This window comes from Drosophila miranda (assembly GCF_003369915.1).
Source record: "Drosophila miranda strain MSH22 chromosome Y unlocalized genomic scaffold, D.miranda_PacBio2.1 Contig_Y2_pilon, whole genome shotgun sequence".
Classification (NCBI taxonomy): Eukaryota; Metazoa; Arthropoda; class Insecta; order Diptera; family Drosophilidae; genus Drosophila; species Drosophila miranda.
Genome location: NW_022881614.1, coordinates 5,188,454 through 5,211,999, shown reverse-complemented (window position 1 = coordinate 5,211,999; position 23,546 = coordinate 5,188,454). Strand labels below are relative to the sequence as shown.

The following is a 23,546-nucleotide window of genomic DNA, read 5'->3' as shown; positions in this document are numbered from 1 at the left end:
AAAGAACGGTGTTACGCCTGTCGCCTCGTGAACCGAGTTCCTAATAGCCAGTTCTATCTCGGGCAGATGCCCACCCCAGCCCCGGTGATCGTCTCCCAGATACGCCCGAATCGCGCTGAGTACTGTGCGATTCACGCGTTCGGCTGCGTTACTCTGCGGAGAATACTCATACATATGAGTGACTCCGAATGCATCGGTCATCTCCTTAAAAGTTTTCGAGACGAACTGAGCCACATTGTCCGAGTGAATCATCTCAGGCACTCCAAACTTGTAAAACACCTCGTGAACGAGGAATCTCACAACTTCCTTTGCTGTGGCCTTGGTCATGGTCTTTAGGAATGTGAACGTAGAGAACTGGTCAACTACAATAAATATCCACGCCTGACCATTCTTTGACCGCGGATATTTGCCCAAAAAATCAATATAAAGTTTTTGGAACGGGCGCTCAGAGACCACTTCTTGCCCCATCCCGACCTGCATCCGATAATTCGGCGCTTTTGACTCCTTGCACACGGTGCACCGTCGGATATAATCCCGCACCTCTATCGCCATGTTCGGCCAGTAAAACTGCCTACGCAATAAGTGCAAGGTTTTCGCGATTCCTCCGTGCGCTGTCTTCTCTTCCGAATGTGCTTTGTCTATCAACGCGGCCGTCAGCGAACTCGGAACCCACAATTTCCAGACGGCGCCCTCCAGTTGATCATCCAATCGTTCAAAGCGCATGCGCTTGAATATCATGCCGCCAACAAATCTGGAGATCAGGTAAGCGGTCTTGGTTCTCTGTTATTTCCTTCCTTAACTCCTGATATTCTCCAGATTCAAACTCCACTGTTTCAAAGCCCAAGACACTACTCGGATCCACTTCCAGCTCTTCAATACATTGTCCGCTCCTTTCCGGTGTTCTATGCCGAAATCGAAGGCCTGCAGTTGAAGGGACCAACGAGCTAAGCGACCATCCAGGTTCTTCATGGTCATGAGCCATTTGAGACTGGCGTGGTCAGTTATGACTGTAAACAGCATAAGCTCTACGTACGGACGGAACTTAAGGATCGCCATGAGGGCTGCCAGACACTCCTTCTCTGTCACCGAGTAGTTTTTTTGGTGGCAATTCAGTTTGGCAGAGAAAAACGCTATGGGCCTCTCGTTCTGCTCGTCATCCCGTTGGAAGAGTACGGCTCCTACCCCATAATGTAAGGCGTCGCACTGTATGTAGAAGAGCCGCTTGAAATCCGCGTGTACCAGGACTGGTGCCGAGGTGAGTGCAGCTTTTAGCTCCCCCATGGCTCGTTTTGCCTCCTCCGTCAATTTAAACTTTCCATTTCCCGACTTTTTCAGGGCGTCTGTGAGCGGACCGGCCATCTCAGCATAGTTTTTCATAAAGCGCCGGTACCAGCCCGCAGTTCCCAGGAAACTACGCAATTCTCGAACAGATCGCGGCTCGGGAATGCGCAAAATGGCCGACACACGATCCGGATCCATCTTCAGCGCTCCTCCTCTCACTATAAATCCCAGGTATTTAATGTTTTTATAGCAAAAATGAGATTTGCTCAGCCCTATCGTTAAATTTGCTTCTCGTAGACGCTCGGCAACCTGTCGCAGAATCTTCACGTGCGTTTGGAAGTCCTCAGCTATAATCAGCAAGTCGTCGAGATACGCATAGACGTTTGAACGCATCTCCACCGGAATCACCTTATCGACCAGTCTACATAGGCGTTGTGCGGCGTTGCAGAGGCCAAAGGGCATCATACGGAACTGGTACAGACGCCGTCCCGGCACCGTGAACGCCGTATATGGTCGACTCTGCTCGTCCAGCTCGATTTGCCAAAAAGCGAATTTTAAGTCGACGCTGGAGATATATATCGTCTGATCGAGACGCGACAAAATTCCCTCGATGCTAGGAAGTGGGTAAGCTTCCTTGATGGTTACTTTTTTGAGCTTTCGGGCTTCGAGACAGAAACGATTTTTGCCCGGCCTTCGCACCACGGTGGTACGGTTGCTCCACGGACTATCACTGTACTCGATGACTCCCAAAGCCAGCATTTTGTCCACCTCACCACACACCACTTCCTGCATCGCTGGCGACAGCGGGTAATGTCGATCCTTCACAGGCTCGGCCTTCTCCACCAACTGAATTTTGTGAGTCTCTCTCGACGTCCTCCCCAGGCCTACAGCTTCGAAAGTCAGAAACTCTGCCTCACCTGATCCAAGGCTGCCTTTTGCTTTTCTGACAACTCCCATTCTTCCTGCACTATCTCCTTCTCCGGGCCTTCCACATAGTGAGCGACTTGATCAGCCAGCACTTCTTCCACTAATCTGTGAGATGCCCCTTCTGGACCTTCTCCCATCACCTCAGGAGCCAATGAGAATACCCGCCAAAAGTCTACGCCCAATTAAATTTCCTGTTCCAAGAAAGGGCATACGAAAAACGTTAATCTTTTTAACTCTTCCTTGTATTTCACCGGTAATTCTACTCGGCCAACGATTGCGCGATCTTCCCCATTCGCTACCTTCACTATATAAGAATATCGACGAGCCTCCACGCCCAGCTTCTCCAGGAATTCCTGACCATTACACCCTAGCATGCTGTGTGTAGCGCCTGAATCCAACTGGCCTCGCACGGACTCGCCCATTATAGAGATTTCTGCAAAAACTCTCTGTTCAAAGTGACCGCCACGATAATTAGATATTGATCTCTAACAACACTGCGCATGTGCCCTGCTGCATATCGATGTTCTCATATCGATATTCTTCATTCGGCGTCTGTCTCTTGCGTATGTTACTCGGAAGCACATATAATTCTGTATACTGATCTTCTGCTGTCTTACAAATAAAATAACTTTAACAGGTTATGGGCCCAGACACCAATTCACCCAGAAACAGTATAAAACAGAAACAGTGAGAAACAATAAACATTGTTTGGTGCTTAGTGAAAAGCAGTGCTAAAAAAATGGCATAGACTCATTAGTGTATGTGTGTACATAGAAAGGCAAAAGAACAAGTTGAACAAATTCAACGGAGATTCGCATTGTGTTTTTTTGATTAGAATTTTGCAGCGAATCGGACCGTTGCCGTGGTTTAAAGTCCAAAATAAAGCAGTCCCAACGGATCAAGAAACACAAAAGCGAACGGAGACTCAAGTGTGTATACCAAAAAGTGCGTATGCCAAGCCGCACGAAACCGCGAGTGTGTATACCCAAAAGTGTGTATACCAAGCCTTAGAAAATCCCGAGTGTGTGTGTGTGTAAATAGCAACTCGGAGGGATACTTAAGAGAAAACGAAAAAACAAAAGAAAGACACGGACAACAGTATTGTCGTCGTAGTTGCTTTGTGCATGAGACGATCGACAGTTACAAATTTTGCACTGTGGGACAATAAGTATAAAAAATGAGTGGCAATATGAATTTCAATATTGAGAAACTGGACGAAAACAATTATAGCACATGGGAAGTTTTGATGAGAAGTGTTCTCATACAAAATGATTTGTGGCCAATCATCAGTGACAAAATTGAGCTTAGTGAAAGTGCAACAAATGAGCAACGTGCAGCTTTTGAACTAAAGGATCAAAAGGCGTTGGCGTCAATTTTACTTTGTGTTAAATCGACCCAACTAAACAATATTAAAAATTGTGTATCGTCGTCACAGGCATGGCAAAAACTAAATAAAATTCACAGGCCAAGCGGACCAGCAAGGGTAGTGCTTTTAATTAAACAATTGTTGACGTTAAAAATGTCGGATGGTATAAGTGCACAGGAATATTTGCGGAAATTCCAGGTGGTACACGAGGCTTTAGCAGAGGTCAACATAAAGGTTGATGAAAAGATCTTATCAGTTGTGTTGCTAAATGGTTTGCCTAAATCGTATGAAAGTTTTGTTGTTGCGATTGAGACGCGAGATGATTTGCCGAGCTTGAGCATGATAAAAATAAAAATTTCTGAAGAAGCGAATAGGCAGGAAGATAGCATTAGCAAGGAAATTACAAGTAGCGCGGAACTACACGTCAGTTATGACAACAACAATTTTAAGAAAAACTTTAAGAAGGGCAAAAAGTGTTTTAAGTGCGGAAAGGAAGGGCATTTTAAATCGGAATGCCGTGCTAAAAGCAAGCAGGAAGGAGCAAACAACAAGGGCGCAAACAGTAAAAGCGGGGAAAGATTGGGTACAATGCTTTGCGTAACCGAATATGCCAAAGTGGAACCAGAAAAATATGTACCAATCCTAAGTTTAGCTAAGCCAAATGACCAGATGTTAAATGCATGGTGCATAGACAGTGGCGCAACGGCGCATCTATGTTGTGACAAGGAACGCTTTGTGTCGTTCACGGAAGATAATCAAAAAGTATTTTTAGCCGGCGGTAAATCACTTATTGCTGAAGGGCATGGAACTGTTTAAGTAAAGTTCGGTGATAGATCCGTTACGCTGGAAAAGGTTATCTTGGTACCAGATTTGCAGTACAATTTTATATCGGTCACAAAACTATTAAAACATGGAAAAAAAGTTGTGTTTGAGAAAAATCAAGCGATGATTTTTGAAAACGGAAAAATAGTTATAAAGGCACATCTGGAAAATGGATTGTTTATGTTTCAGGACAATCAGGAAAAGTGTATGAACATTGTAAATGTTGCATTCATATGCATTCAAATGGCACAATAGGTTCGGCCACGTACATTTTGACGCATTAAAGGAAATGGTTAACAAGGAGATGGTAATAGGTCTCAAGGGCATATACAAGCCAAAACAAGTGTGTGCAACATGCGCAAAAAGTAAAATTTGCGTGCAACCATTTCAATCGAGCACAAACAGGTCAAAGGGCGTTCTAGACTTAAAACATACTGATGTATGCGGTCCAATGCAAAAGCAGTCAATGGGAGGCAATCGATATTTCGCCACATTTATTGATGATTGTTCAAGATATGTATCAGTAAGTTTCCTAAAAACCAAAGATCAGGTTTTCGAGGCTTTTAAAGAATTTCAAAGTCAAGTTGAGTGCCAAACTGGGAGAAAAGTCAAGGTTTTACGAAGCGACAATGGCCGAGAATACATATCAAACGTTTTTGATAATTACCTAAACCAAAATGGAATAAAGCAAAACTTAACAGTGCCATATACACCTCAACAAAACGGAGTTGCAGAAAGGGCCAACATAACATTGGTAGAAATGGCAAGAAGTATGCTGCTGCATGCTGGGTTAAGTGAATGCTATTGGGCAGAAGCGATTCGAACTGCCACGTATTTGCGAAATAGAGTGGCAAGCAGCTGCTTGAGCGGGGTGACACCTTTTGAAATATGGACAGGTAGAAAGCCAGTGGTATCGCATTTAAGAGTTTTTGGCTCAGTAGCGATAGCTCTAGATAAAATAAAGAAATCAAAGTTCGCACAGAAAGGCTTAGAGTATATAATGGTGGGCTACTCGGATACAGCCAAAGCATACCGTTTGGTCAGTAAAGAAACCAGGAAACTCGTAGAGAGTAGGGATGTCATTTTTGTAGAACCTGAAGGGGGCAAACTAGATGCATCATGTTCCAATGACATGGCATCAATTCAGGTTCAACAAAACCAGGACTCTGAACCCGAAATGGATAGCGAGCAATTTAAAGATCCAGAAAATGAGCCAGAAAATCAGGAGGAGATTAGGTCTAGTAATGACATTCTTGTAATTCCAGAACCAATAAGAGGACCAGGACGCCCAACCATAGTACGGACGGGCAAACCAGGACGACCAAGGAAGCAGTATGATATGCTCAATGCGATACTGGCAGCAGACGTACAAGTTCCACAAAACTACGCACAAGCTGAACGGTCTACTGAAGGCGAGATATGGAAAGCATCAATGAAGGACGAGTACGAATCTCTCGTGAAGAACGGCACGTGGTCGCTTACTAAATTGCCTAGCGGGAAAAAGTCCATTGGATGCAGATGGGTTTACGCAGTTAAGTCCAATCCGGATGGAAGCGTGAACAGGCTCAAATCACGTCTGGTGGCGAAAGGTTGTAGCCAACGCTACGGGATCGACTACAAGGAAACATTTGCACCAGTTGTACGCCACGCAACTATCAGGTTGATAATTACACTTGCAGTCGAACATGGTCTCCACCTACATCAAATGGATGTTGTCACGGCGTATCTCAACGGCGAATTGGAGGATGAGGTTTTAATGAGACAACCTGAGGGCTTCATCAGCGAAGTTCACCCAAATCACGTTTTGAGGCTTCACAAAAGTATATATGGCCTAAAACAATCAGGAAGAGTGTGGAACTCTACGTTGGATGCAACGCTGAGACGCATTGGTTTTATACCGACTGTCAACGAACTCTGGTAAAAAAGCCAGGTAAAAATATGTGTCTAATAGCTGTCTACGTAGATGACATTATTTTGGCGTGCAAGGACCTAGATGATATATCTGATATCAAGATAAAGATCGCAGCAGAATTTGATGTGGTTGACATCGGGCCTATGCAATACTTTTTAGGTATTGAGGTGAAACGTGAAGGCAGTACGGGTGCGATTTTAATCAGCCAACGGAAGTATATTAGAGAGTTGCTCGAACAGTACAATTTGAAAGATTGTCGACAGACGTCCACGCCTCTTGAAGCTGGTTACCAGGTGGCATGCAACAAAGAGGACTGCCGCAGGGTCGACATCACATCGTTCCAAAAGCTAATTGGAGAGTTATCTTATCTTGCTGTTATGACTCGTACGGACATTGCGCATTCGGTGAACAAATTAGCACAACGTAACAAGGATCCTCATTCCGAGCATGAAGCGGCAGCCAAGCACATCCTTCGATATTTGGCAAAAACTATCGACTGGGAGATATGCTACACAAAGCAAGGAAAGGCAATTGAGTGTTTTGTTGATGCAGATTGGGCAAGTGATATGACGAACCGAAAGTCATTCACTGGCTATGTATGCATGTTGGCAGGAGGAGCGGTTTCTTGGGAGTCAAGAAAGCAATCGACGGTTGCCCTCAGATCCACGGAGGCAGAGTACATAGCCTTATCATCTGCAGCAAAAGAGGCGATATACTTTCGCAGCCTACTGATTGACTTGAAGCTGATGTCCAAGGAGTCAGCTATTCAGATGTACGGCGACAACATTGGAGCACAGCAGCTTGCTAGAAACCCCATGTTTCATGCACGTAGAAAGCACATCGACGTCAAGATACATCATATTCGAGAGGTTCTCAAGAGAGGTGAAGTCAACATTGCGTATCTGCCAACCGATGAGATGATAGCAGATGTCCTCACAAAGAACTTAGCCAAGGTTAAGCACCATAAATTTGTATTCGCATTTGGTTTAAAAGATCGTTTATAAGTGCTTGACATGTTATTGGATATTAGTTAAGTATATTTAAAGTTTGTAAACATGCGTTGTGTTGAGGAGGAGTGTTCAAAGTGAACGCCACGATAATTAGATATTGATCTCTAACAACACTGCGCATGTGCCCTGCTGCATATCGATGTTCTCATATCGATATTCTTCTTTCGGCGTCCGTCTCTTGCGTATGTTACTCGGAAGCACATATAATTCTGTATACTGATCTTCTGCTGTCTTACAAATAAAATAACTTTAACACTCTCGGGTCTTTCTTGCAACAACGCTTTACTGAAGCAATCAGCTGCCTCCTCATAGCTCGCCTTTGCTTAAACCGGGATCTCGCCTTTCTCACCCGCACCGACAGTGCTCGCATACTATCCACTCGTAGTTCAGAAAATATTCTATTTCGGGTTTCTAAATAATTTCTGAAGCGCTCTTCATATGATAAGTTCCTTAACCTAGCATGCAAATTACGTCTATCTAATTCATTTTTATTTTCTTCTACTTTCTCTGCGTAGGCTCCTTCTGTGAGCGTGATTCGCCTGCTTGGCGAATGCTCGCACCCCTCTTCACGTTTCCCGCGCAATTCGGACAGGTTGGACAATATGCATCGGGCTTTCCACACCGGTAGCAGAACATTCGCCTCTCCGATGCCATACAGTCCCTAAAGCCATGATCGGTCTGCCCGCAGTTCCAGCAAATCAACTTCTGTGGAACCCGCTGTGTCACTTGCGCTTCCTCAATGACCTCTGCCTCTTCATCGCTAATCGACCGATCCTGCGCGACCTCGCTGACGTTCGCATTCGCCCCGCGACCATAGTTTGTGGCTTTGGGTGCTCCTCGCCACGAAGATCGAGCCTTCCTCTTCAGATGTGCCTCTATTTCCACGCACTCATCCCGCAGTTGGTGTAAGGAATAAAACCTTAAGCCGTAGACGAAACTAGCTATCTCATCTGTGAGTGCATTTTTGACGATTTTTACCATCTCCTTTTCAGGTGGTGGCATCTCCAACCTCGACGCGAGCTTTCTCATGACATGGAAAAAGTCTTCCACACTCTCGTTTGACCGCTGCATTCTTACTCGCAGTTCTCTCATGCGGTCGAACTCGGACGCCGTGCCTCGGAAACGAGCAATTAAGTCGCCCCTTAGTTCCTGCCAAACACCACCGCCATGATCACGGATGTACTGCCAGTACCATTCCCGCTCGTTTCCTGTAACCAGGTGATGAAACCCTTCAGAACTTCATCCCACGGACAGCGGCATTGGGCTTGTAGGAATTCAATTCGGAACACAAAATCCTCGACTGTCATTTTGTTGCTGTCTCCGTCGAACGTCACGTCCCATTTTTCGACTCGGCCCCACCGTGGCCAAGGTCTATAACCCGGGGGATTTGGATGCGGATCTTCTCGAGGAATCCCACCAGCTCTCCTACTCTCGCCACGACCCTGACCCGAGTGTCTGAGTGCTATCGGGTTTCGCCAATTTCGCGCTTGATGCCCACCGTTGATGCTGCTCACTGGATGCGGTCGGTCCTACTCCTGAAGACGGTTCCGGACCAATACCACCTCGCCCCGAGCGAGCCAAAAATGGTTTTGGTGGCGGAATCGGCGCATCAGTCGTGCTAGACGGCTTCCTTTTCGGGATTGCTCCTCGATACTCCTGCTCGTGGTGAACCTCCTCCCGCTGCGGTTCCTTCTGCTGCTGCAGCTGTCTAACCGGCTGGAGTACCTCGTTGAGTTGGTGTATCATCTCGATGAACCCCTTACGCAACTCTTCCTGCAACACCCGACGAATAGAGTCAGTGTTCGCTGCCCTGTGTGTCGCATGAGCCTGAGCCAACGATACGTTGACTGCTGATGCCAGTTCGGAAGCAAGCGTGGGTGTAGGATCGGACATTGGCCATTCTTCTGACCTGGCCTGGACCGGTGTTCTTGACAACCGACCCACAGCTCCAAGTTCCTCCCGATCTTGATCAAACATCGCCCCTGACACTTCTCCTATCTGGGTGATCGCGTATGATACTGTCGACTACCCCCTTCTTGTGGCATCTGCACCGAGCAACACCAATACTACAAAAAAAAAAGGGAAACTCCTAAACTAAGATAATATATATAAATAAAGAAATAAATACCCAATGAAATAACTAGCAAGAATAAATAACACCACGCTTCGGACCAATAAATACTCCGATAAATAAATACCGATATAAATATTGCGCCAACTAGCGCCGTTAAAGAGATATATGCAATTAAATATTTGAATAAATAAATAAATAATAACATACATGTATATTCGGTCGACACCTAAGACACTCAAACTTCAAACACATTCAACACAACACAAAACCTAACAACAAAAATTCCTAACAGTTCTTCTTCTTCTTACAAGATTCATTAAGAGGGGGACACGTGACTAGCCGGGACCAGTAACCGCTCCAGTTTCTGCGCTCCACTTGACAGTCGCCCTACGGATATCCTACAATTACGAACACCACCTTTGTGTGGCCTGTCATCTACTCTAGTCATCGCTCTAAGCGATGGCCGATAAACGAGAAGCCTCACTGTGCATGAGCTCATTTTGCTTGTGATTTGTTCCTGTCATCCATCATACCGATCTGCCATGACAACAGATGCATCGCGGGTTGTCTTTACGTCTCCCGGGCCACCTACTCCTCACCACCTCTCGGCAGACAGACAACAGGTTCAAAAACACGAAAGCGGCTTTGTTTTAAACAAGCAGGTGCGAAACTACAATGAACATTTACCTACATGACTTACTCTAACTTATTCCAATATCACATTTCATCACAGATTTATTCGATATCACAGTCCACCAGGCAATGTGTCCGTCGCAAACCCCAATCCATTTTTTTTGTTGAACGGCAGTGACTTACGTTCACTTGCGACATCGAATAGCGACAAAATGATCAACTGTAATTCGTAAGTCCCTATCACATATTTTATATTTCCGTTAACTGCCTCCGTCTATCCATCCCTAGCATCAATCACCCCGCGCCATTAAGGACCAGCTTTACGCTCACCTTAAGCCTGCAGCAGCGACTTCTGCCGGGACAGCTAAACTGCACTTCGCGAGCTGTCGTCTTCTCCACAAAATTTATTATTTTTTTTCATTCCCCGCATCTGCCTTTACCAGCGCAAGTGACATTTGTTGTAATACCACCCGAACCTGCGTCGGTCCAGATGCATGCGAATTCGAAAATATATTGGGCGCCATTTGTTACACTTGGCTTGTTTCCCAGGGGGCAATGCCGACTAGCTGTCGACCCCAGGGCTGGGTAGTTCCCCTTGCCCGCCAAATGTAGACAAAAAGGGAGACATACTACTTCTCGGGACATCAAAACTAACAACAACCTAAAGACAAGGAAAATCATAAACAGACGGCTATCAAGTGGGTGAAGCTTGGGTGTTATCACTTCGCGCGCCGCCCTACCTGTGACCGAACACAACGTTCATTTTGGCCACCCAATGCTGGAACGGTAACGGCTGGCCTAATCCATGGCTTACGTCACGCGCCCTCCCTCTATTTTAATTTACTGCATCATGCTTCAGTATATATCCAAGCTTAATTATAAATTGACAATTTCATCTTTCTCATAAATAAATAGATATACTCCAAATTATCACTAACCAAAACGAAACACCAAAACGTTCGACACAAAGGCAAACACGGAAATAACTGCTGAAATTTCGTTCAACCAACAGGGATACCCTCACCCATAAGTAATGGAATATGTGTAGATGAGTGGATCCAGTTTTACGGGAGTTCATTTAACTCGGGCCCCTACAGAGACTTAACCTACCAAGAGCTCTTGTTAAGGGTCCCGGGACATAAACAATAAACAATATTTTTCCACAAATCGTTCGACCAAATACGGTGGACTGATGGGATCCCCGCGTCACCCACTAAGGGTTAATCTTCTGGAACTGAACAGCTGCTCGCAGATTTAGGTTCGTGAAAGGTGTTGGTGTTTTTACATATGTACATATTTAGTTCAATGGCCAAGATTTTACGTTAAACGGTTTAAGCTAATACTTAATACTAAATAAAGGACAACACACGGAACAAAATAACATTTAATGTGGAACGATGTTTGGAGTGCGGATTATGTTTCTCTTTTTAAGTTCAAACGACGTGGGCGATCGCTGGCCGTGGCCGGTCAGCCCTAAATTTATATAGGTCCGTGTATACGTGTGCGCGTGTGTGTGTGTAAATAGGGTTTCGGGGTTTTTACGTGGTGACTGAGACCAAACGTGTGGCACGCACTGGAAGGCGATGCAACGACCGTGCGATGTGGCTAGAATCGCCCTGGCAGCTAAATCGTCCTCTTTCACCCTCCCCCTTCACACGTCCCGCGCTTCTTGGCTCACACACGCGCAACTGGAACGAACTCACTCAGGTTCACGTTGGACAGTCTTCTTCTCTGCAGTCGACTTTCTCGAACTCCAGTGTTCCTCTCCAGGAAACATTCTGGCCCGGTTCTGTTTTCTATATTCCTTGCCGGCTGTGAGTAAAATTTTCTGCATTACAACCTATTTTCTCGCCCCCTTTTTTCTGTACTCACTTCAAACTTTCTGTTTTAAGCACAAAATTTCAAATTTCGACGTTACTCTTCCGTCCACGCTCCACGATTTCCATAATCCAATCCACGTTTTCTAATATTTTCACTCCTATTTATCCCTTTTTCCCTTACTAATACATATAACTAATCCTATTCTATTTCTTATATACCCAGTGCGGCTCCAGATCCCCCCGATGTCCCCATACACCATCGAGCCTCCCTGGACTCAGCCCTGGCCACCTATCGTTCAGGTGCAGAACGGTCTTTCGGAAGCAAAGTACATACGCTTTACATTTACTAATGTAATGTATTTAATGATTTAATTAAATTCACATCAACGTTACTTAAGTCTTATTTAGTTTTATATATATTCGTGTGTGTATATATATATTGGGGGGAATTGTAATTGTAATGTTAAGAGCCTTCAAAATTAGTTAGATTCCTTCATATCCGTCGTCTCGGGTCCGTAATTAAAGCTTAGCGTCTAACCAAATCTAGACCAACTTGAGAATGTATCCAAAAAGGTAAGAGTAAAACCGAAATGGCATTCATTGCTTGTCTGAAATTATCTTAATTTTGATTCTTTAGTATCGCACAACTCAAGTATTCGTTAGCCTGTATCGATGTTTTGAGAATTTATCAAAAAAGTAGGAGTAAAACCGAAATTGCATTCATTGCTTGTCTGAAAACATTTTCATTTTCATTTTGATTCTTTACTATCGTACAACTCAAGTATTCGTTAGCCAGTTTCGCTGTATTGAAAATTTTCTGGGAAGAGTGAGTGCTTTTAGTTGGAGCAGCGGCTTGACAATGCCAGAGCGGTGTTTGTGCCATGCCTGCGGGTCAGTACGAAAGTCGGGTAAGGAACATATACCTGTCGCAGACAGATAGTTATGTCTAGTTGGAATTGACAATTTATAACCCACGACAACGCCGGCAGGACAACGCACAAAACAGCTGTGTGTGTGTAGTGAGTGGTGTGTATCTTTTCTAAAACATAATTAAGTGTACTTTTGGAACAGGATCAGCGCTAGCTGCCCAGTAGTGTGTGTGTGTGTGTGGTTGGAGATGAACAATTGTGTGTTTTTGCAGTAGGAGCATGTCTTCTATTTCTTGGCCCGCTTGCCCGACTTGGCACTTGATGATTCGCCGCCATTTTCTGTGTGGTGGTGGTGGCTGTTCTTCATGGGGCGCTGCTGGCGCCTTGGATGTGCCGCATAAGGATGTGGATGTTTGCTAGTCATGGGATTTGAAGAATAAATAAACACAAATTAGTGACATTATAAACTCGATTCAACATCGTTTCGTAAGCAAATAACTTAAACAAAAGACTCAAAATCATAGGTAATCATTCGTAGACAGGCCAATTCAAACGGAACGTAAATGGTAATATGGGAATGATGGCGGGAAAATAGCAGTCGGCGGGGGGTGGTGGTTTAGATGAGTAAGCATGATTAAGATGAAGGGAGCAGCAGCAGGGATGATAAGTCGCGCGCAGTTAGTAGTGTGTCGTAGAGAATAGTACGGGGGATGGAGGCGATGGCGATGGCAGTCCGTGGCACAACGAATTCGCAGCCGCAGCAGCAGCAGCAACAACGTTCGAATTTTGCGTTCGATTTAGATCGTCGATGAACAATTTTGGCGTCGTAACAGAGTAAAACGTAAGGTAAATCAAATGCGAAGTCGAATACAATTGCCCTCGCAGATGATAACTGAAGGTTTTAAGTGTAGTACGAGAAAAAGACAACTCAGACCCGCTACATGCTTCTCTTGTTTGTAGTACAATACATACTAGATGTTATACATATGCGAGTATATAGAGCTAAAGGAGTGTGTGTGGTGGTGGTGGTGGTGGGAGGAGAGTTGGTTGCGGCAGCCTTACACATAGCATGTGGCATGGCTCGTGGCGTAACTGCTGCATTGCGTGGGCACACGTTGGCGTTGACGGAACGATGGTTGGTTTGGTGTTGGTGTTGCTAGTGGCTGTGATGATGCGTAGCATTGATGACGGCCGTCGAATGTGAACGTCATGTCATATCGGGGGTTAGTATTGGATCGCACGATGATCGAACAACGCCGAATGCTGTTGTCATTATCGTTACGTTGATTTATATGTTGTTGTTTGGGGTTAAATATGGTCATATGAATATTGGTTGCTTGGATTAAAGTAAGTTTCGGTTTTTGTATTTTTGTATTGCTTTGGTTGAGTTCTGTTCTACTTTCGATGGTACCGGGAGTTATATAGACGCCAGTCTCTGCATAAATCGAAAGTACATAATAAGTGTTGGTAGAGAAGAGGGAGAGAGATCAACAAGTCGTTAATAGAGTTGTAAATTGCGAATGTAAGGAAGCTACAGGGATAAAAATAGACAATCGGAAAACAGACCATACATTTTGGAGATTATACGATTCGGATTCCGTTTTCCGAATACAATCTTTAAACGTGGTAATAACGCCGTGGTATTTTGCAAATATTTAACTCGAAGCAGGCTGCAAGATGGATGATCTTTGTAGGCATATACAAAATATAAGCAATATAACTTGAACGTAACGTAACGTAAGGCTGCTGGCCGGCTTATCTAGGGATCCGATTAGGCCAAATCCTATTTGGCAGACAGACTGTCCTGGGCTGGATCTGTCTGGGGGAAACAAACCTTGGCGTGGCTGCAATGCTGTGACTGCCGCTGGAAATCGTGGCCAGCGGCGAGGACGCGGGGGTACTCAGAGGTCGACGGGGAGTGGCCAAGTGTTGCCCATTGCGCATGTAGGCGCGTCGCGAATTTCCAATGCTCACGTAGTTGTTCGATGGATCGTGTACCGTTGGGGAGGACGACTCTGTGGTAGTTGTAGTTGCTGCTGCTGTAGCATTGCGGCTGTCGTCGTAGTATGGAATCGAGTCGAAGAAAAGTTGGAAAATATTACAATACGTTTGGCGAGTCTTTGGTGTGTTTGGTTGGCAACTATTCGAGGCAGTCCGTTGCGTATAACGCGTTAACGCGCTAGAGTGGTTAGGGTAGGCGATGAATGAGTGGAGTAGTACCCGAGTACCCGATAAAAAAGTAGTATTCCAAAGGAATCGTGGATTGGGGTGGGCAAAGTAAAGGTAAAGATAAAGGAAAACAATGAACAAATTTTACAAAAAAGAAAAGGTTCTTGATCTTCTTGGAAGGTGCCGCCTACCTCAGCGCTCAGTGTTGGTCTTTCGTTATATATATAGTATATGATCGTTATTTGATATATTTTCTTTACTTTTCTTTTCTTTTCTGGTTTGGCTTTTTGTGGTTTTTTGAACGTTGTTGGGAATGTAAAAGCAGACATTTATAATATGCAATTCAATTCTGTTTTTTGTTCTGATAGTTAGTAAAATATACTGGTATGTACGTTAGATTTTAGTAATTGTATCTGCAAGTAAATACAAACGTTTCAAACGTATCGGGGCGTACACGTACTGGGGTACTGGAGCTGCAGCCACATCATGTCACAGTTAACGTCTGTGGACACACACTCACCTTCCGTGCGGAGCCGTTGAAGGTGCTGGCAGCGTTGGCAACTGGCGGCCAGCGGACAAGCGGCCCTGCGGCTGCTGCTCCTGGATCAAACAGTCATCATCGTCGTTGTCATCCTCGACAGGCTCAATGGTCAGTGTAGAGGTCGAGGCGGCTGGCGGAGGTGCACGAATGGCCTGCATGCCACCATGACGGCCGTGTGGACCGCCTCCGCGATGGGCGCGAGTGGTAAACTCGCGGTCGAACTGCTCGGCCTCTTCCTCGTCCAGGTTGATGAACTCCTGACGTTCTTCCAGCTGGCCCGAGCGCATGTCCTGCTCCTTCTCAATGATGTGGGCGCGCTCTCCAATGTGATGACCGATGGCCATTTTCTTCACGCCTGTGCGCGAGTCCTGAACTGTTTTACGGGTCTCGCGAATGCCACCTGGGCCGGTTTTGGTGCTGGTGCTGGCCTGGTAGATCTGTGGGCGGCCGTCGGGTCCCGATGACATGGTCATCACGGTGCTTTGGCAAAACGAAGCGCCTGGATTAGCGCCAATATCTATATAAGGTAGGGATCATCATTCATCATCAATCATCATTGATTTTTCTTCGGGCTTGATCAGAACTTACCGGCATTGAGCAAACGATTGAAATTTGGCATCATGGGCAACATACCCATGGCGGGCATGGAAGCCATTTGATGGGGGCCGCCCTGCTGGAATCCAGGATCGAATGGCGATCCCAGCATGAAAGGATCCGGCATGAATGTGTTCATCAAGCGGTTCATCGAGCGCATTTGCATACCCATGGCATTCATGGTATGGTTCATGTTGATGTGGTTACTGTTTGATTAATGGAATTTTTTAGAACATTTTGTAATTTACCCAATATACGGTATACTCTTGGGCCATTTCCTCGTCTTCATTAGCACGATTCAATCTTTTTTTGCGACAATTTTTTTTCGATTTCGACTGTTCACTCATTTTAAAATAAAAGCGAATCCCAAAAACTAACAAATTTGAATATGATGTTTCTGAAATCTATTTGAATTTTTTTAACATAATTTTACAACAAACTAACCCTTGCCTGGTTTTTGTTGCCTGTGTGTGACATTAGCTTGAGGGGTTGCTAGCTAGACGCAGAAATAAACCAAACAAATTCAATTTAATGCATTGATTGCGGGCCCTGTGGTCGTCCTTTTTAAAATTATTGATTATTACGTCTTCTTTTCACGCATGCTGCACACACACACCCCCACACGCATACACAAACTGGAACACACACGTGAAAATACGAAGCATTGCACGTATCCGTCAACTTTGCGCAATTTCCCCCGCAAATTGTCGAGATTAACTGTTAGCCAGTGCGAAAACCTATATTCCTATGTAACAAACAATAAAGTGCCAACGCTAGGCTGTTTTCAGAGGCCACGCCGAGCATCACGAATACACATACATATATGTAGGTACATAGTGGTGAGGAACAACCAGCTGCAGCCAGTTCAGACTGGATAAAAAGGTGTTAGTACTTACTTCATTAGTCCCAAATCATCGTCGAAGTCTCCCATCAGTCCCAATGCACCGAAAAGTGACATTTTATTTGTTTTATATCGTGTTTTGTTTAAATTTTAGAAGCAAAGTTTTCTCGCAAGATGATAGTGTGACCGGATTGATTTATCGATAAGATATACCGTCTTACCCTCAGAAATATACTGAAGTATACCGTCCAATTTTCAAAATTATAGTATCTAATTTAAGCAGCAAAATTGTTCATCGATTGAAATTGTCGTATATTTTGCTAGATGATTGGAATATACTGTCTTTGCTTTTTCAGTATATTTCGGTGCCCTTAATCAGCTATTTATTTTGATGATCTGGTTGCTAAATTTTGCATCGATTGAAATACATTCTTATCGTTTCCATACAAATATCATCCCTGATTCGATCGACGGAAAATTTGCTGATTTGTGCCTAAAAAATATCCCGTTTTTGGTATATTTTGTTGTCGTCTAAAATTTATAAACAACAGATGGCGCTAAAGTTACTGCTGTTCAAACGCAGCTTCGCGCTGAAAGCGGTTTCCAGAATATTCTAGAATGCACAGGGCCATGAAATTAAGCAGAGTTTCAGCTTTGATAGTTAGTTTCATAGCAGCCAATGTCGAGTCAAGTCTATACTGAACTCCAGCTCAAAGCAAAAAAATAGAAATGCGTGCATCTGATAAACTCATTTTAAATATATAATTTTTATTTTATTACACGTTTCATATATCGTATATATATAGACTTTCTGTTGGATTTATATGTACATATGTATATATTTACAACTTAGTTTTAGAACTATGCAAAGTGTTCGGTGTAGTCTAGACCTAAATAAATCTGTTATTTATGAAATTAATTAATCAAAAAATGTAATTATACATACATTATACGCATTAACCTTGATTGCGCTCCGCCCCTGGCTATAAGACAGCCGTGCCGATGCGCAAGAACCCACCTCCACTCGAGCCATTAACTATTTCATATAAACATTTCAATCCGTTTCTTCCCCAACCCAACTTAACTTAGTATCTTCCGACTTTGAAGTATAAAAGTTTTGTTTTTTTTCTGGTTGTATTGTAAGTTATTAGCAATAATATTAACTGTAAGTGAACAGATTTCCAATAAGATGTCAGTTTCGTAGACATAAGTAAGTAGACTCGTAAGTACATATATCTAGATATATATCCGTAAGAGTAATATATTTATGCACCGCATGTTCTGAGAACAACAAGCAAACATCTCACGTTAGAGTACGAACCGAATATTGCGCCAAATAATGAAATGTGCGTGTACTCTTATAATCGTTTAATCGGTTTAAATGCTAACAATCTCTACATTCCTCTCATTATCATAATTGGTAAACGGCAACTCAAACAATGCGCAGGTTCTGGGGTTCTTGAGTGAATATCGTCGAACTGAAAGGACCAGACTCTTCACCTCCATCGGGAGGAGTGCAGCGGTCTTGAGAGGGGAGTCGAATGTTTGCTGGCAGTGTAGCATGGAAATCATAATGCAAGTGGAGATAAAATATGTATACAATATCTAAGGGTATCGCCCACAGCTTTGAAGAATTAAAATCGGCTGCTCTTCGAATTTTCCTACGTATTTTGTGAGTGTGTTTCATTTAGAATATGTTTAATATTGTATGTTAATTAGATTATCGACTTTGCTCGGTTTGTAGTTCGCGTTACACTAAAATGCCATCAAATCAGTTTTCAGTTTGTATTTTTTATTCTCTAATTGTATTTTCGTTTTTTCCCGGAAAAATCATTTACTTTACTCCTTCGAATCGTGTGCGTTGTCAATCCATTTATACGTTTGGGTTCGTTCTGACTTAAGATACGTATGCTCGAAATCGTATCCTGAACTGCATTAAGATTAAGATTACTGATTGCTACACATTGCAAATGAAATTTGACTTATAGCGTTCATCGTCGTCGCCGTCTCTAAACTCTAAGTTTCAAAAATGGCTGCGGTATCGTAACTAAGGGTTCTGTTCAGTTCTGCATGCTTATAAGATTTCAATTTCGATTTGGCAGTGAGAAAAACTCAACTCAAGAAGCGTTCGAATGAGTTTCGTTTGTGCTATCGCTATACTAATGCAAATATACCCCATATCCAATGCCCACTAACGAGCATCGTATGTGGGTGTATCCGAGTATGGGTCTGTCTCTATGCTATGCTTCGGATTGCTATTGCTGCAAACCAGGTACCTCTAAGAAGGCTTCGAAATAAGGAGTGACAGTGCTTTGGAAAAGAATTTCGCGAAGGGAAACTATATCATCATCCTATATACATTTTGTGTATGTATAATTTTCATCTCTGCTGCAAAGGTCTCGCTTGTAGTTACATTTATTATTATAATGCTCAAAACCTTTCGATCATGTTCCGTCAAATATTCCATTCTTCATCGTCACTTCTTCGCCTTCGTCCACTTCTGCTTTTGTTTCGTTTGAGGTAGTTTTTCAATTCAGGATCAATATCTACAAGTCGAACACAAAAATGCTTGTGAGTGTGATTCAATTTAGCTTAGGGTTAGCTGTGTACATGGTGTCATGGGCTCTACATAGTTGGGGCTAGTTGTTATTGGGGGCAAAAAAGTAAGTTACAGTTTACACATAACAGAAAACAGTGCATAAAAATCAAACAAAGTCTAGTTGCTTTTCCGCTTCCTCTCGAAATTTCAAGAATCTTCATAACGATTTTGTTTTTGTTTCAGTTTCTGTTTCTTTGTCCTTTATTCACCCGGTTGTGGTACTTTGATCATTATCATTATTTTTACGTTATCTTTGAATGGATTTCTCAACAAATTGTTACTTTATACCATACATTCTCGTATTTTCGTAATTCATCAGGTTGCAGTTTTTGTATTTTTGTTAGTAGCATTCTTTGTTTTCGTACTCATACAGCCATATTGCGATAGCTATATATATATATATATACAGATCTTAGGCTTAGGGATAATATTGTAATATTTCAAAGGTTTAGCGTTAGCGAGGATCTCTCGTGGGTATTTATTATGCTTGTACTTATCCTATATTCAACGTATTTTAGGGAGAAGTCGTCGTCGTCATCTGCCATATCTATTGCAGCAAAATTTTATTCGATTTTTTACAATTTAAAGCTATTTAATAGCGCATCGTGTCTTGTGTTTCTTGGTTTTTTCTTTTTTTTAGCTGCTTGTAAATTATGATAAATTAATAAAAAAATGTTCCTTTCTTTTTCTCTTTCTCCTTCCGACAATGTCCTTCCTCACTTCACACTCTTTGCCTGTCGTTCTTAGCCAATTTTCACACCAATTTGCTTCGCTTGCAACTCTTGTTCAAATTCTGAACTTCCCAGCTTTTCTTAAGTCTTTGCTCACATCCACATTACCTTTTCCCAATCAGGATAATACAGAAAATAAAAATGAAGTGTTTTCCGAAAACACTTTTGGGGAAAATGAAAACACACGGATTTTGGTATATGTTTTTTTTTGAGATTTTCTTGTTGGTTTTCTTTTTTTCTTTTTCAACATATCTTCTTCTATATATATATTGTATATATTCTGCTTGGTTTCGTATCGTAAAAAGGTAAAAACTATTCTGCATTACGATAGGGTTTGCTCTTTACAGTATTCTTGTAAAACTACAAAACAAGGTATGCATATATGTATGTATGTAAATAATGTATCTGTATCGGTATCTGTATCGGTATCGGTATCTGTATATGTAGTGGTATTATGCGTCGTAATAATAGCAATAATAATAGTAATAATAATAATTGGGCGTGCGCGAGTGCAGGCTACAAAAAATTGAACTTAAACCAAAAACTTAAGAGCAAGCCTGATCGGGGATCCTACGAGTAGTACGATTAAAGTATTCACTGATTTCTGTTTTGCAATTAGAATTACCGCCTGTAAAGCAGTGTGCTCCTTTATTTTATATCATATCGCGTATACTATATCGTTTTCGTGTGCTCCCTTCTTCAGATCTCTTCATAAATTAAATTTACTTAAGTTTTTACATGTATTCGTGTGTGTGTGTGGGTGTTTGTGTTTGTTTATGGGTGAATTCGGGGCGTGTGTGTGTGTATAATGTAAAATTAAATTAATATTAGTAGTAAAAATAAAAAATTGCACAATTCAAGTTGAAAGCTACGTAAAATTCCACTTAAAAACTTTACATTATTTTATTTTAATATTTTACAATAGCTTTTCCATTGGTTTTTTATGTTTTGTAGCTACTAAAATTAGAATAAATTTGATTTATGTTTAAATAAGGCCAATAATTTGTGTTAAAATTTTGTAAATATGTTTTAAAAGTATATATTAAAATGTTTGGAAAAAAATTGCATTCAAATTTTGTTTAACATAATAGATTGCCAAATGAAAACTTTGCACATTTTTTGTTTTGTTTTGTCTAAATAACTTTTGATTACATTTTGTTGCTCACACAAATTTAAAAAATTTTAAAAATGTTTAAGGTAAATTTTAAAAATAAATATTGAAAACTTTTGGTGTGTGTTTCTATGTGTGTGTGTGGTGTGTGTTTGTCCGAATGATTGAATATTATTTGCCAGCAAAAAAAGATGCGAATTGTAGGATCTAAAACCCTCCGATGCTATGGTTGTTTTTTATGATTTTAATGTTTGAGTAAAACACCAATCACTTGAATTTCCTTTCTAAAGTTCTCGTTATCAAAAATGTTGTTCTTCAAAAAAATGCCTATAAAACGACGCCAATTTAAAAAGAGTTTTGTTTTTTCGGGCTTGAAAATGATCAGAATCTTTGAGACGAAGTTCTCATCATTAAAAAAATATATATGAGGGTATGACGAAAATTGTTTTGCGTTCTGTTCTTACGTTTGTGGTGATATTTTGTTTACAGAGTTTCCCTTTTGTTATGATTAAAAAATATTTATAAAATCAGTCCAAGTTTTGCGTGTTTTGTTTTTAGAGTTTTTTCTTTTTTATCTGAATTAACTTAGGTTTTCATTCTTTTAGTTTTTATAAGTGTTATTCTGAATATAAGAAGGTATATTTTTGTTACACCTTTTTTTCACTAAACAGATCCACGCGCTCCAGATGATGTTAGCTTTACAGTTAAAGCTTATGTTAAGCTTACAGGTTAGGTATTATACAGTGGGTTTTATTAAGTGTACAGTTATCATTATTTGTAATAGGTATTATTTTATATATTTTTTAAATATAAACAATCTTTACTCTCTTCTCTCTGCCACATTCCCACACAACCCTACTCGTCTCAGCTACATTCTACATTCTACACTCCCTCTAGCTCCCTAGCTCTATAGCTCTTGTTCTCTTTTCTGTTCGAAGTGGAGGACGAAAAAACAAAATTCGAGAATTGACTGTGAGGCGGAAACAATCTGCCACACCATTCACATAACTACTTGATGATTTTGCAATTGTTTTCCCATTCAGTGTGTCTCTTCCTCTCTCTCTCTCGCTGTCGCTGACGCTTTTCCATTCATTTCTTTTCATTTTTTTCGTATGTGTTTTTATACCCGATACTCAAAATGAGTATTGGGGTATATTAGATTTGTGGTAAAAGTGGATGTGTGTAACGTCCAGAAGGAATCGTTTCCGACCCCATAAAGTATATATATTCTTGATCAGCATCAATAGCCGAGTCGATTGAGCCATGTCTGTCTGTCTGTCCGTCTGTTCGTCTGTCTGTCCGTCCGTCCGTCCGTCTGTCCGTCCCTTTCAGCGCCTAGTGCTCAAAGACTATAAGAGCTAGAGCAACGATGTTTTGGATCCAGACTTCTGTGATATGTCACTGCTACAAAAATATTTCAAAACTTCGCTCCGCCCACTTCCGCCCCCACAAAGGACGAAAATCTGTGGAATCCACATTTTTAAAGACGCGGTAAAAACAAAAACGCAGAATCGTAGAGGATGACTATATGTTCTAGAGTGTAAAATCTCAACCAGATCGTATAATGATTATAGCCAGAATCAAGAAAACAATTTCATTCTTTCTCGCTCTGTCTCTCTCTAACACACAGGTTTCTTGGTCGGTTTTGCCAATTGCAAAATATGAGTTCAAGGATCTCAGAACCTATAAGAGCCAGAGCAACCAAATTTGGTATCCACACTCCTGTGATATCGGACCTTGACCGTTTCGTGTCCAAATTTCGCCACACCCCCTTTCGCCCCCGCAAAGGACGAAAATCTGGGGCATCCACAAATCTCAGAGACTATTAAGGCTAGAGTACAAAAATTGGGTATCCGCACTTCTGTTAGATCTCACTACAAAACGTATAGCTCAGAATTTGGCCCCACCTCCTTCCGCCACCACAAGGGACGAAAATCTGTTGCATCCACAATATTGCACATTCGAGAAAACAAAAAACGCAGAATCATAGATAATGACCATATCTATCAGATTGCTGAATCTGGATCAGATCGGATCATTTTTGTAGCCAAAAGCAAGAAATCAATTTGCAGTGGCTACGCAGCGCCCGACGTCACGCTCAGACGGATTTTCTGTCTCTCTCGCACGCACTCTTTGTCGTGTCGTTTAATATTCGCGGCGTCTGCCGGAGGAGAGCCATACTGACTAAGTATCGGGTATAAATGTAGAGTTGCGGTCTCCGCAGCAACTCACAACGTTCCCCCTCG

The 23,546-nt window shown here is 42.3% G+C and overlaps 1 protein-coding gene and 3 long non-coding RNA genes across 11 annotated transcripts; 3 read left to right on the top strand and 1 right to left on the bottom strand.

Moving 5' to 3' along the window:
* The first annotated feature begins 668 nt into the window (after positions 1 to 668).
* On the top strand, positions 669 to 1,375 carry LOC117193502. Its single transcript, XR_004474613.1, has 3 exons — positions 669 to 762; positions 817 to 1,255; positions 1,336 to 1,375. It is a non-coding gene; the product is annotated as an uncharacterized LOC117193502 (long non-coding RNA).
* Positions 1,376 to 1,395: 20 nt separating this feature from the next.
* Positions 1,396 to 7,981, top strand: LOC117193501. The gene is made up of 3 exons (XR_004474612.1): positions 1,396 to 1,512; positions 1,579 to 1,905; positions 7,834 to 7,981. It is a non-coding gene; the product is annotated as an uncharacterized LOC117193501 (long non-coding RNA).
* Positions 7,982 to 11,241: 3,260 nt separating this feature from the next.
* On the top strand, positions 11,242 to 12,260 carry LOC117193190. Of its 2 annotated transcripts, none has more exons than XR_004474526.1 (2): positions 11,242 to 11,283; positions 12,069 to 12,260. It is a non-coding gene; the product is annotated as an uncharacterized LOC117193190 (long non-coding RNA). The 2 variants fall into 2 exon arrangements; XR_004474527.1 differs by lacking the exon at positions 11,242 to 11,283 and adding an exon at positions 11,800 to 11,839.
* Positions 12,261 to 12,274: 14 nt separating this feature from the next.
* Positions 12,275 to 17,067, bottom strand: LOC117193189 (myeloid leukemia factor-like). Of its 7 annotated transcripts, none has more exons than XM_033397937.1 (5): positions 16,915 to 17,067; positions 16,013 to 16,224; positions 15,404 to 15,941; positions 14,549 to 14,767; positions 12,275 to 13,130 (listed from the first exon to the last, which is right to left on the bottom strand). In XM_033397937.1, the coding sequence occupies exons 1-5, from the start codon at positions 16,974 to 16,976 to the stop codon at positions 13,001 to 13,003; spliced, it is 1,161 nt and encodes a 386-aa protein (XP_033253828.1). In that variant the 5' UTR covers positions 16,977 to 17,067; the 3' UTR covers positions 12,275 to 13,000. The 7 variants fall into 7 exon arrangements, with proteins under 7 accessions (XP_033253828.1, XP_033253831.1, XP_033253827.1 ...); XM_033397940.1 differs by lacking the exon at positions 16,915 to 17,067 and adding an exon at positions 16,267 to 16,424 and having other exon boundaries at positions 16,013 to 16,097; XM_033397936.1 differs by lacking the exon at positions 16,915 to 17,067 and adding an exon at positions 16,283 to 16,423.
* Positions 17,068 to 23,546: the final 6,479 nt, after the last annotated feature.